We start from the raw sequence: 13,602 nt of genomic DNA, 5'->3' as shown, positions 1-13,602 counted from the left end.
TTTTCCAGGTTGTGGGGTGTGTTGAGCACCCTGAGTACCTGTAATTTCCCAAGTGGAAGGAACACCCTTTCCTTCTTCTTTTTTGAATGTTTTCCCCTTTATTTTAACCAGTTTTAGGGTCCCACTGGATCTGTGATCTCCCCATTTAGTGCTTCGCACCCAGCCCTGCTCTATCTCCTACACCTTTGCTATAATCTCTCCTGATCCGTGTTCCCAGGGGATTCCCAGCTCCTTTGGGATGGACATCACTGTCTCACAGCTCACACCCAAATTTTTAGGGCAGCCTGCCTCTTCCTTTCTCCTTATCCTGGACCCATCCTTCTCTCCTGCTCTGGAGGCCCTGGGAGATGCTTGTCCCAGTAGGATCCACGCATTTTCCCTCCATCCCATACTGGATAATGCCCCAGCTGGAACGAAAAATTGATCCTGACGGGGAAAGGCCCTCCAGGGCATTATTTGAGCCACGGATGAGAATTTTCCTGGTGGATTTGGCTGTCCTGGGATTCTCCCAAAGAGCAACATCAGATGTGAGCAGAGCTTTGGACTTGGGGTTCAGGGATTGGGATTGTCGGGGTTTGGCCCGGATGCACGATGGGAAATGCTTTTAAATCTCAATTTTTTTTATATCTTGGCAGCCAACAGGTTGTAATATTGCTTGGAAAATCCAGGTCTTCCCTGATCACCTGTAGTCAGGGTGGGATAAGTGTGAATGGGGACTGGGGCATGGAAAATGGATGGAAATCCCAGATTTCCAGTTTTTTGCACTGGAGGGGATTGCAGGTCTCCTGGGAAATTGCTTCCCTCTGCTTTCGGATGCAGGCAGCACCCTTACCTGCAGAGCTCCCATTTTGGCAGCCTTGGAGATGATCTGAGGGGAGTCCAGTGGCTCGTGTGAGGTAAAAAAACAGGGATAAAATCCCCCAAAATATAACAGTAACAACCACAAAATCCAAAGCAACAGGACAAGCAGTTCCCAGTGCTGCCAGGGCTTCCCACATATGGATTCACAGGTGCGTGGTAAAGGCTCAACCAGAGCCACCTCAAAAACTTGGCAAAAAAAATCCTTTAAAATTATTCCCCTATAAAGAAAAGCTTTTAAAACTTATTATTTTTAATTTCCTGGCCCTGTCTCTGATGCAGCCACCTGTGGCTACATGCAAGCTGCAGGGGAGCGGGTAGGAGGGAGGGAGCTGGTCTTAAGTAACGCTCTTGGGTTAGGCTGGATCAAGTTGCCTCGGCTCGACGGCTCTCGGACAGGACGCAGCCAGGAGGGAAAACTGCCCCGGGGAACGGGAGGAAAACCTGCTGCCAGCGGGAAAAGCAGCGGGAAAAACATCGAGGAGACTCCAGGGAGGGCAACAGCACCCCTGAACCTGCCTTTAGGTAAAGAAAGGTGGGGAGGGGGTGGGGGGGGGTCGTGGGGAGGGTGTGCTGTGCCAGAGGAGATGGCACCATTCCCAACTTGCCATCGGGCAGCGGGAGGGAGGGGCACCCTAAGGTGCACGAACAACCAGTGCCACCCCATGAGACTGTCACCACAGGTGACCCCTTACTTGGGGGAGCACCAGGTGCCCGTTCCCTTGGGCTCACCCAGCACATGGACCTTGCCCGTGGGTGTTTTTTGCTCTGTGCAGTATCCAAATACTTTTCCAGGGAAGAGAGAAAGGAGATGGAAAGAGGATGTTGCATTCCCCCCAGCTCCTTTCTCTAACCATCCTGTGGTATTTTCCTGCACCCCTGGCTATTTACTGCTCCTTCCAAACGGAGCAGTGACTTGATGCCAAACCCCAGGGATCAGCAGAGGCTGGAGAACAGCCCTGCTTCCCATCAGCCATGGTCTCATCTCCCTCCCGGGCTCTGGGCCATGCGTGTCCTCCTCAGTGTCACTGTGTGGGTGCTGTCAGCCGTGCCAAGGGGCTGAGCTGGCTCCAGGACAGGGTTTGGGGGCTGAGCCGCCATCACCGAGCCCAGCAGTGGGATTTGCTGTGGAGGAGGCTGTGGAAGGGACTCCTCTTACCTTCAGATCAGTGCAGAGAGTGCAGCTTTCCTTCTTTTAAACCGCTTTTCCTATTGAATTAACTTTTCGTACGTGCTTTTGGAGCGGTCCCAGAGAATCTTTTGGAGCAATCCCAGAGGCTTTTCTTTCTTGTGCTGCTGCAGGAGGGGTGAGAAGCGGAGCATCACCATGCCCCTCTCCCGCCACACCGGCCAACTCCCAGAGTCCAACTGGACCTTGAGCTTCAGGGAGATGACAGAGCCCTGGAAAGGCGCTGTCGGCTGCCTCGGCGTGGCCGTCTTCTTCGCCATGACCATCGGCATCATCTCCTGGCAGGCTCTGGAGCAGTCTCCGGAGGAGTGGGTGCTGCGTGGCCGGGACGGTGGGATGCTGTGGGAGCGCCGGCGCGGGGCCCTGGTGCTGCGGGCGCTGCCGGCGGGGCGGGCGGTGGCGGCGATCGCGGTGGGCGGTGTGCCGGCCGCCGAGCCCCCGCCACCCCGGGACCACTGCTGGCACGACGGTCGCCAGTTCTGCTACTCCTGGGAGGAGGACGCCGAGCTCCGGCTCTCCCTGGAGCCCCCGGTGGTCCCCGGCACCGAGTGCTACAGCGTCCACTGGACCCCCCTGCGCCCCGACGTGACGCTGAAGGTAACGGGGACCCCCGTGCCCAGCCCGGCATCATTTGGGGCCCAGCGAGCCAAAGCGGGGAGGGTCTGGCCTGGCACAACTCCCCAGCTCCCATGGAGCACCCCGTCTCCCACAGCCTCCAGCAATGGGGTGGGAAAAGCCTTTTAGAAGCATCATGACCTGATGCCGAGCCCCCCAAAACCCCAGGGGAGCCCTGGTGGTGCTGTGCTGGTGACCCTGGGGTGGGAGAACTGTGTTTATATGGAGACAGAGTAAATAACCGCTGGAGACAATGCTGGCGAGAACCTCGGGAAGGTCCATTCCAGCGCAGACACAATGGGCAGCTCCCACGGGATGGGAATAACCCACGTCCGCTGCTGCACACACTTGGGGGCTTTATTTTTGGTATCACTCCCCATTTGGTCCCTCGGTTAAATAAAAGCAGGCTCTGAAAAGGAGCATTAGGAGGGGAAGGAGAAAGCCTGTCAGAGGGAGGTGTCCAGTTGTGGGGAGCCCCCAGGACAGGGAGAGGAGCAGGATGGGGTCCTGTGGGATGGAGGAATTGTTCCCCTTTAGCCATAAATCACCTGTTGGCACTATTTTGGGTGGGTGGAAGGTGCTGCCTGAGCACAGGCCCTGCGTATGGGGCTGGGTCTCCTCTGCTGGCATCGGTGCGGGGTGTTTGAGAGGATGAGCAGGACAGGAGAGGCTTTTCCCCACTTTTTTAAAAAAACCCAAACCAGTGGAAAATATGATCCAGCGGAATCTGAGTTAAGAACTGGCTGTTTTTCCCTCTTTTCCAGCTGGTGTAAAGAGTTCAGCTGACACCTGGTACAGCTATTCTGAGCCTCCAGGGTTTCCACTTTAATAATTTACATCTCCTCTCCCCACCCCTTGGAGAGACTTAACCTCTCTGTGCCCCGAGCTCAGGGCTCCAGGAGGTTCCGAAGCCTTGGGATTGGGAATAAACCTGGAGGGGCTGAGTTGGGATTCTTCAGGTCTCCTCTGCCTGCCCCAGCCTCCCTCCACGGCCCCAAATCCTCGGGATTTTGGGGAAACCCGTCCTGCCTGGGAAGTCACGCGGACTCTTAAGTCCTGCTGATCCCTCAGCTTGGCAGAAAGGAGAAAGTTTTAGAGGCTTTGAAATGAAAATTGATGGTTTCTGGCAGGAGGTGGGTCAAGGATGGGGATGTCCCCGGGCACAGGGTCCTGTTAGCCCTATGAGAAGTGTCACAAATCCCCAAACTGAGGGGAAATTCTTATTATCAGCCCTTGGAAAGCTGTGCCTTGGGAGAAAGCACGTGTCCCTCCAGGGATGCTGTGGTGCCATTGAGGTGAGAGATAAAACCTCCCTCAGGTGAAGACAGTTGCAGTTGTAAATTCACGCCAGAAACTCTGGGAAAAGTGGATAGAAAGGTTAATGCCTTTAAAAGTAAAACAAACTGAAAAGTAAAGCAAACAAAGAGAAAGCACCAAAGAAAGAAAAAAACAACTAAACAAACCAAGAAACCCAAACAGATTTCCCAGCTGGGCTTCTGAAAGTGATTTTAAAGCTCACCCTGCTCCAAAACCCCTGCCATAGGCAGGGACACTTTCCACTAGCACAGTTTGCTCCCAGCCCCATCCAACCTGACCTTTCTCCTCACCCTGAGCATTCCTAGCTCTTTAACGATGCTCTCCTGGTTGCAGGATTGCTTTTCCATGGCCAATGTCTCCTGGTATGGTGGGCCAAGCATCCGTGCCCAGCGCTGGCCCCTCAACGGTGCCGAGAGCCCCACGCAGCCTTTCGTCAGCGGAGACCTCGGTATGAATCCCGACGGATTCGGGCCTGTCCTGGACAGGTACTTCCTGGGCTCGACAGGTAATCACATCCTTTCCTGTCTGCTCTCCTTTGGCTTCAGTCCCTGTGCTTCCCCATCCTCCTCCTCGCCTCTAAAGCAACTGGTTTAAGAGCAGCACAGATGCCTCTGAGAAATCTACAAAAGTAATGACAACTGGCAGCAGGACACAGGGGATGGATCCCACACCACCTCATCCCTGTGAAAGGGAAAGGCTGTGATATTGAACCTGAGTGCCTGAGGATGGTGTGATCCAAGTCGCCTCCGGGACATCCTGTACTGTTTATGTTTCTGGGATTTTTTGCCTAAATCTGTGCCCATTGCTGCTTCCTCTGGCTCTGCTCAAGTGGCTTCACAGCTCCCTGATGCTGCTGTGGGATGCTGGATTCAGGCAGGAGTTCAGCTGCCTGTTGTCATTTTTGGGTGGATATTGGGATTATTCTGCAAAACACCAAACCTCAGGAATTCCCCCAAAATTTATTCAATGACCTGCAGCTGCCCTGAACCACTGCACGCTGAGCAAAAAGGCAGGAAGGGGAAAAATCTAGCCCTTGAAAGGCATTTTGGAGGCCACAAGGGAATAGCGGGAACAGGATGGGGACGGTCGGCACGGCTGGATCTGTGGTGGGATCAATCGGGGAGGTCCTGGCAGCGCTCAGACACCAGGACTGGGAGCAACCAAAACACCGTTTCCCACTTTCCTCCCGCAAAGGAGTGACGGTGACCGTGGCGCCCGACGTGCCCCTGCTCCTGTCGCTGGAGAGCCACCGGCACTTCTGCCTGGAGACGCCGGCGGGCCGGGCGGAGCCCCTGCAGTACCTCCTCTGCATCAGCACCGACGTGGCGTCCGCACACCGGCACACGGGCAACCCCCCGGCGGGGCCGGCACGGACACGGCCGGACACGGCGCTCCTGGGGTGGGTGTTCCCTCCTCCCGGAGATGGGGATCCCCCCAAGGCTCCCAGTCGCTGCCCGGAGCATCTCATTCCGGCCCAAAGCGTGACCCCCTCGCACCTGGCTTTTCCCACCCCGCAGGTCTCCGCTGTGGCGGTACCACGGCCCGGAGGGTTCTGCCGCCAAAATCAAGCGAGGTCTGAGGTCGCTGGTGAGGAGGTTGAAGCGGCACGGCCTTCAGGAAGGGGTCGTGGCCCTGGGCGAGCGCGGCACCGCCATCCTCGCCGCAGCGGTACGGCCGTACCCCCGCCCTCGGCGCTCACGGAGAGCTCGGCATTGCCGCTCCGATCTAACACCCCTTCTTTCCTGCCTTTCCCTCCCACAGGAGCGTGTGCCCTCGGAGCGCAGGAAGAGGCAGGACCTGGCCCTGGTGGAGCCTCTGCAGCTCTCCATCACTCTGTCCCCCTACGCCAGCATCACCTCCCCGCTCTTCCTGCAATCCCTGCACCAGGGCGAGGCCACGGGATACTGGCTGAGCCGCCAGCCCCGACCTGGGGGCAGCTTGGTACGGGACCCCCCTCAACCCTAAACCCCAAATTGGCACTGGATAAACCCCCTCGGGTTTATTTTTTTCGAGGGGAACAGCCCAATGTGCAGGGAGCAGCTTCTCTCCTGGTTCCCAGGGAAGCAGCTTGGAAATCCCCACTTCCAGAAGATATTTTAAAAAGATGCCAGTGTTCAGAAAATCCCTCAACTCCTTTTTTTTTCTTTTTTTTCTTTTTTTTTGTCTGGTCAGTTTAATGATCATCCACTTTGCCACCCACTCAGCGGTTTTTGGTGGGCGGGTTTGAGGGAGGGTTTACACCTTCATGCGCTGCACCGCAGTGCAGGGGGCAGAGTGTCACTCCCCAGCCTCATACCCTGGAATTAGCAGGATATTTTATGGATCTAACAGGGGCTTCCACCCTCATCCGCAGATCCCGCTGCTGACCACCTGGAAGGGGCAGCTCTGTGCCCGCCTGAACGTCACCAGCGAGGCAGCGCTGGCCTGGTACCTGACACGTGCCCGGCACCTGCGGCAGGCCCTGGGGGCCACATATGTCATCTTTGAGGGAGTTGAGGGTAATTCCTTCCTGGAGCAGGGTGTCCCACCTCCCACCGAGCTGGCAGGTGATGGATACACCAGGGTGTTGGCGGCAGCACTGGCGACGCTGGGCAATGGCACCATCATCAGCGCCGGGGCCAGGTGGGTACCAGGGACATGCTCTGCTGGAGCCAAGGGGTGTGTGAGTTCCTGGGGGATGGTTAAGGGGATGTCCTTGGGGTGCCAGGCGTGCTCAGCACCCAGGGAAGTGGCATGGAGGTGGTCTAGGGCAGCGTGGTGGAGTTGATGATCTGAGGGTGGGGAGGCCCTGGCACAGGTTACCCAGAGAAGCTGTGGCTGCCCCATCCCTGGAAGCGTCCAAGGCCAAGTTGGATGAGGCTTGGAGCAACCTGGGATAGTAAAAGGTGTCCCTGCCCATGGCAGGGGATGGGACTGGGTGGGCTTTAATGTCCCTTCCAAGCCAAACCATTCCAGGATCCTATATCTGACCCCAGTGACTGCCAAGCCAACCAGGCATCATGGAATTTTGGCTCCTGTGAGCCCTCTAAGCACCTCTAAGGGTTTGTTTTGCCTCCCCAGCTCCAGTCACCTCCCTCTGTTTGTCCAGATGAGCCCCCTGCGCTCCGACTGGAGCCACGCGGGGCTGAAGGGACTGATCCCCTCCGTGCTGCACTACAGCCTCTTGGGCTACAACTTCTTCATCCCTGACACAGTAGGTAAGGATTTGTTTGTTTTTTTTCCCTGTTTCTGCCTTTTCCACAGTGATTTTTGGGGCGTTTTTCCAGGCAAGAGGTACTTTTGCACCTGAGGTGTGCTATGGGAAAGCTTGGAGAACTCTGCTCCCCAGTTTTCTGTTCTGCTGGCTTGAGTGGGATGAATGTTACCAGGGAATCAACTGAGGAATTAAAAACAAAAGAACATGCTGTAAATATTACCAGGCAGCCCCATCAGCAGCCGGGTCTCTGGGGATACCCTTTGCAGAGCTCCACCACAACCCACCCCCACAGGGCTTGGCTTGGGCTAAATCCCAGCCCGTACAGCCAGGAGGGAGCCCTTAGCCAGGATCCACATCCCCAGGCTCCTGGCTGGGGAATGGATGTTCCTAAAACTCAAGCAGATCTGCTCCAAGTTTGCCTTTCTGCCCCCAAAGCACAATGGCTGGAGAAATCCTTAAATAAACATGTTATAAAAGGCAAGAAACAACCTCTAATCAGGGCCAAGCGGATTGCTGCCCCTTTTCTTGGAGCAGACAGGGTTTCAGACCTGGAGAATGGAGCTAAATGATGGCCCTCAAATAGGGGTTGGAAGCAATTTTTCAATTTGGCCTCTATTTTTAGCCTGTTTTCCTTAGGAAATGTGGCTCAGGCAATCCCAGCACGGCAGTTCCCACCCCGATGGAAGCTGAACCCATTGGCTTATTCCAGGGAAGCAGGATGGGAGCACAGGTCCCCCTGCATGGAGAGGGTTGGGGCATTTGCTGCTGGGGCACGTGGCCTGTTGGGTTGTGTCCCAACATCCCGAGAGCTGCAAAAGCTGGGAAAAGCCCCTGGAAGAAATGGGCATTTGTGGATGGCTGGGAGAGCCCTCGGCTCGTGCCAGTTCTAGGGAAGCTGTGGCAGGATTTCGGAGCGATGGCTCCCAGGGATGCTCCGGCTCCCCGGGGGGCTTTAGGCACTGGAAGGGGCTCCAAGGGTTCTCAAGAGCCTTCTTTTCCCGTGGGAGGCCCCTGAGCAACCCCACTCAGCCCTGTGTTCCCACAGGAGGGAGCCTGGCCGGTGACTCCACGGGGGACCCAGAGCTTTTCGTGCGGTGGCTGCAGATCGTGACCTTCCTGCCCGTGATGGCCTTTGGGTCCCCACCCTGGCTCTGCTGTGACTCCTGGGTGTGTATCCCTCACCCTGACTGGGAGGACACCGCCTCTCTCACATGGAAACTCCAACGGATTTAAATCAAAAGGATTTATGTCCACTATCAGTGGATTTAAATGCATATAAATCGGATGCATTAATCTCCATTATCAATGGATTTAAATACACTTAAATCCATTTAAATTAACAGATTTATATCCAATTGCCAATGGATTTAAATCCATTTAAATCCAATGGTTTAATATCCATTATCAATGGATTTTATCCATTTAAATGCAACAGATTCATATCCATTATAAGTAGATTTAAAACCAATGGGTTTGTACCAATTATCAATAGATTTAAAGCCATTTAAATCCAAAGACTTTATATCAATTATTAAGGGATGTAAATCCATGTAAATCCAATGGATTTATATCCATTGTCAGTGTATTTAAATCCATGTAAATCTACTGGATTTATATCCACTGTCCAGGGGTTGAAATCCATTTAAATCCAGTTAATTAATATCCATTATAATGGATTTAAATCCACTCAAATCACAAGGATTTATATTCATTATCAATAGATTTAAATCCATTAAAATCCAATCAATTAATATGCATTATAAATAGATTTAAATACACTTAAATACGACGGGTTTATATCCACTGATAATGTATTTAAATCAAATGGATTCACATCCACTATCTGTGGATTTAAAGCATTTAAATCCAATGGATTCATCTCCATTATCAATTGACGTAAACCTATTATCAATGGACTTATATCCAAATCAATTAATATCCAATACCAACCCTGTTTGCACCTTGTTGGCTGCTGTAACTTGATCAGGACATTGGAATTCAGTCACCTCTCTTCCCAAAGGAATATATATATTTAATTTTTTAAAAATTATTATTATTTATTTATTTATTTTCATTTTTCCCTGCCTGCTTTGCAGTTTCCTGGGTGTCAGGCTCCTCATGGATTTCCTTTTGACCCTGCAGGTCCTGAATCTGACCCGCCAATGCATCCAGAGGCACCGGGACTTTGTAGTGCCGCTCCTCCTGAAATACAGCGAGGAGTGGCAGAGTTTGGGACACCCCATCTTCCGTCCAGCCTGGTGGCTCAGCCCCACGGATCCAACCGCCTTCACCATAGAGGATGAATTTCTCATTGGAGATGAGGTGGGAATTCTGCACCATCCTGTGAGCCCAGCTCTGCCGAACCACAAACCAGAGCTTTGTATTCCAGCAGACTTAAATCCAAGGCAAAGCAGCTGGTTTATGTGGGTTTGGGGTTTTTCCTTTTTGGAAAAGCTTGGCTTTCCTCACAAAACTCTTGTTCAGGGCCCTGGAAACCTCCTTCAGCTTTGGAAGTGAAATTATTTAGTAGGAATAAATAATCTCAGAATGCTGGATTGAAAAACAAGGGAAAAGAATTTCAGACCAGGTTGGACAGGACTTGGAGTAACCTGGGATAGTGGAAGGTGTCCCTGCCCATGGCAGGGGGTGGAATGAGATGGGTTTTAAGGTCTCTTACAAGCCAAACCATTCCATGATTCGCTGGTGGCCATCTCATCCCCACACGTACATCCCTAATCCACCACCTGCTAAAGTTCTTTTCTATTTCTTTTTTTGTTTGTTTTTTCACTGCAGGTCCTGGTTGCTCCAATAACAGAAAAAGGACAAACATGGAGGGATGTCTTCCTGCCTGGAGAAGGGCACCTGTGGCTGGACACCAACTCTGCCCGTGTGTTTGATGGAGGCACCATCCTCAGGAATTACTCTGCCAGCCTGGCCGAGGTGCCAGTGTTTCTAAAGACCTCCTGAATCCAGGCTGGGCAGCCCCTGGACAGTGACCTCGGAGAGCAGCGCTGGCCACAGGCTCTTCCCTGAGACTTCCAGACTGTTTGCACTTTTCCAAGAACCTTTATTTTGTGTCTTTTTTTTTTTTAATTTCAGGAGAAATTGTTTGAGTTTTCTTACTCGCTGTTACCCAAAAACAGCAGCAGTATGGCTCTGCCACCATCATCCATCCTCAATGAATGCTCACCTTTATCTTTCCAGGGTTTTCCCGGTGAAATGTTTGTGTAAGTGTGTTTAGGTGGACACATCCAGCATTTCCAGATCCCTGGCAAGATGCTCAGAGAGGCTTCCTTGGCCAGGGAGTGGGTTTTCCAGGAGATAAACAGACAGCAGCTTATACCCGATGGGGAGTTTTGTATTGGGTGAACAAAGTAAATCCAGGGAAAACTGAACAGGACAGCTCTGTTCAGCTTACACCCAATGGGAACTTTGGGATTTAATGGAAAAAAGTAAATCCAGGGAAAAATTACCAGGATAGTTCTGCTCCTGTGCGTGGCCCCCTCCTGTGCCCAGCGCTCCTTGCTTCTCCCACCGGACACTGAGCGTGTTTCCCAGGAGTCTCCGGTAGCAAGAGCCAATATTTGAGGATAATCTGGGAAAATGGGTGAACTCCAGGTCTATTTGAAGCAGGTTTATGATGTGGAAGAAGAATAAATTCGCTCAAGGAAAGGAGTGGCTCTACCAGAGCGTGATGGGGACATCCAGGATCCTTGCCCACCTTGGAACACAAGGTCCAGAGCTCAGCACTGAGCCCTGTGAGCTCCAGCTCCTGCTTTTCACCATTTGTTGAATTTTATGGCTTTTTTTCCCAATTATTTCTTGCAGTGTGATCAGCCTCCTTCCATCCAGCGGAGAACGTATCCATTGGAAAAATCCCTCTCCCACAAGCTGAATATGCATTTAGGGGGATTATCAACTACACCGATATCCCAAGTTAAGGATAAATGGGACAGTGCAGGTTATTGGGGTCATTCCAAAGGCTGGCATTTAGGGACAGGGACTGGGTGACAGCTGAGATGGAAGTGAATGGCAAGTTTTGGCCCCAGGGCTGGGCTCGGGCACCTCCAGCACTGAATGATATCAGCCACACCTTTTTGTATGGAAAATATTCCTGTACCACATTGTGGCTCCGCTGAAAAATTGCTAAGGGGTTCCAGCTTTTCCCAGCAAAGCTTCCCTGGGTAAAACTGGAGGGAAAGCAAAAAAAAAAAAAAATTAAATTCAGCCATAGAATCTGGGGCATGGAGAGGGGAAGAGCCCGTGGGGATGTGGGGAGCTCCTATGCTCCTTCCTTGATCCACAGAGGGGCATGATGGGGCTGGAGGGAGCACAGAGAGGGAAAGGATGGGGCTCACAAGGGCAACCCAAGGCACCAAAATACCTGTGGAGGCTCCTGAGACAGCAAAAAGCAGAAAGGGAAATAAAGCAAGCGCTGGCTAAAGTGACATTGGTTTATTCGGAGGGAGTCAAGCCCCAGAACAGGATGTTCAGAGAGGATCTGGTGGCTCCCTGCTGGGAGATCACAGAAGGCTGGCTGGACACTCGGGGCTGTCCTGTGCCAGGACAGAGGGTGGGCTATTGGGTCCTGTGCCCTGCAGGGCTCCAGGTCCTGCCCCGGTACCGGCTCCTCCCTGAGGAGTCTGGGATGTCCTGTTGGTGCCTTGGAGCTCGTCCCTCATCAGCATTCCTGCTCCTCCACTGCCTCTGCCTCGTGGAGTCGTTGTGGGACTCTGTTCCCTGGGACGGTGTCCGGCTGTCCCGGCGTCGCCTGCGGGACCTGCTCCATTCCCTGTCCCAGCCATGGGAATGCTCCCTGTTCCCGCTCCGCCACCTCTGCCTGCTGCGGTGGCCCCGTGGCTGTTCCTGCTGGCCTTGGCTCCGTGGCGTGTGGGACCTGCGCCAGGATCGCCTGCCCCACGAGGAGCCGGGGCTGTCCCGTTCAGACCTTGGAGCTCGTCCCTCGTCAGGCGCGTTGTCCCAGTTCCTTCTCTGCTGACGCCTCCTCCTTCTCGAGGAGCTGCTGCCCTGGCTGTGCCGAGACCACTGGTGGCCACCACGGTGCCACGTCGAGGACCTCCTTCGGCCCCGCTCCAGGGACCCATCCCTGCCGCTGTGTCCCGAGCAGCTCCGCGCCCTCTGCTCCGAGAGGCCGAGCCGCCTCCGCTTGCTGTCATACACCTGGTCCTGCACCTCGTGGTACAGGGCCACGTGCTGGGGGTACGTGTGGCGGGTGGGTCGCTGGCACTGCGGGCATGTGGCGTCACTGAGGCTCCAGTCCCACAGGCAGAGGAGGCAGAAGCAGTGCCGGCACGAGCTGGAGCACTCGGTGTCGATGTCCCAACATGCAGGGCAGGCAGGATTCCCTGCGCTGCCATTCCGTGGTACCTGGATGGTGCTGGCAGCAGAGGTGCCCGGCTCTGGGGAGTCCTCCTTCGATGACATCTCACCCTGCAAGAGACACGAAGGTTCTCTGCAGACACCTGACCCCCGAGAAACCCCACAGCACCTTGTCCCTTCGGAGCCATCCCGCACCTCGACAGCGTTGTCGTCACACGGGGCCTGCAGCCCACTGGTCTCACCACGGGATTGATTGCAGATCTGTGCCCCCATCCTGATTTCATGGAATGCTGGGACACGGCCCTTTGTCATGTGGCCCACATCCAGTGGCCACTGTGGTGGTGTGGGTGAGGTTGGCCCGTCACATGCCCGTGTCACAAAGGGACAGCCCCGAAGGGCCAAGGTGCTGTGGTTGGCTTTGGGGACACATGTCAGCAGGTAAACTTTGTGCCTTCCAGGGTGAGATGGTGTCACAGGAGGGGACTCCAGAATGGAGCCCCAGAGGGAGGTCCCTGAGGTAGCACCGCGATGGCCACAGGGCTGCGACTCATCGGGAACTGCAGCGACAGGACAAGGGGGAACTGCTTCCACTGCCAGAGGGTGGGGTTAGATGGGATACTGGGAAGAAATTCTTTCCTATGAGGTTGCTGAAGCACTGCATGGATTTCCAAGAGAAGCTGCGGCTGCCCCATCCCTGGAAGTATTCAAGGCCAGGTTGGACAGGGCTGGAGCAACCTGGGATAGTGGGAGGTATCCCTGCCCAGGAGACTGGACAGGCTTTAAGGGTCCTTTGAACACAAACCATTCTATGATTCTATGACCTCCAAGGCTCCTGCTCGTCTTGGGTGAAGCTCCATGGACCCAGACCAGGAATCTGTGTTTTGTTGCACTGCTGTGTTAGAAAACCTCTCTCAGATTTCCACTTTGCTGGATTCACATTTGCCCAGTTTTCTTCATGATCTCAGATGTTACTATCGCTGATTAAAATAAATGGTCTGAAGGCTCTTAGTCCTTCAGCCAGCAGGACACAAATCCTGCTGCAATAATTGAGTAAAGACTGAAAAATTCCATCTCCTATCTCCTGTGT

The 13,602-nt window shown here is 53.8% G+C and overlaps 1 protein-coding gene across 1 annotated transcript; it reads left to right on the top strand.

Moving 5' to 3' along the window:
* Positions 1-2,185: 2,185 nt before the first annotated feature.
* On the top strand, positions 2,186-10,142 carry LOC126650966 (SITS-binding protein-like). The gene is made up of 10 exons (XM_050336373.1): positions 2,186-2,644; positions 4,313-4,484; positions 5,174-5,378; positions 5,497-5,647; positions 5,741-5,920; positions 6,333-6,601; positions 7,040-7,176; positions 8,221-8,342; positions 9,318-9,497; positions 9,969-10,142. Exons 1-10 carry the CDS (start codon positions 2,186-2,188, stop codon positions 10,140-10,142), a joined length of 2,049 nt encoding a protein of 682 aa, XP_050192330.1.
* Positions 10,143-13,602: the final 3,460 nt, after the last annotated feature.

The sequence above is a fragment of the Myiozetetes cayanensis genome, unplaced genomic scaffold (assembly GCF_022539395.1).
Source record: "Myiozetetes cayanensis isolate MyiCay16 unplaced genomic scaffold, myiCay2020 scf6-25, whole genome shotgun sequence".
Taxonomy (NCBI): domain Eukaryota; kingdom Metazoa; phylum Chordata; class Aves; order Passeriformes; family Tyrannidae; genus Myiozetetes; species Myiozetetes cayanensis.
This window is presented reverse-complemented; position numbering and strand designations above follow the sequence as displayed.

Coding starts and splice junctions, on each gene's coding strand:
- LOC126650966 (XM_050336373.1), top strand. CDS start 2,186: ATGCCCCTCTCCCGCCACACCGGCCAACTCCCAGAGTCCAACTGGACC. Junction 2,645..4,312: donor GCCCCGACGTGACGCTGAAG/GTAACGGGGACC, acceptor TCCTGGTTGCAG/GATTGCTTTTCCATGGCCAA. Junction 5,921..6,332: donor CCCGACCTGGGGGCAGCTTG/GTACGGGACCCC, acceptor CCTCATCCGCAG/ATCCCGCTGCTGACCACCTG.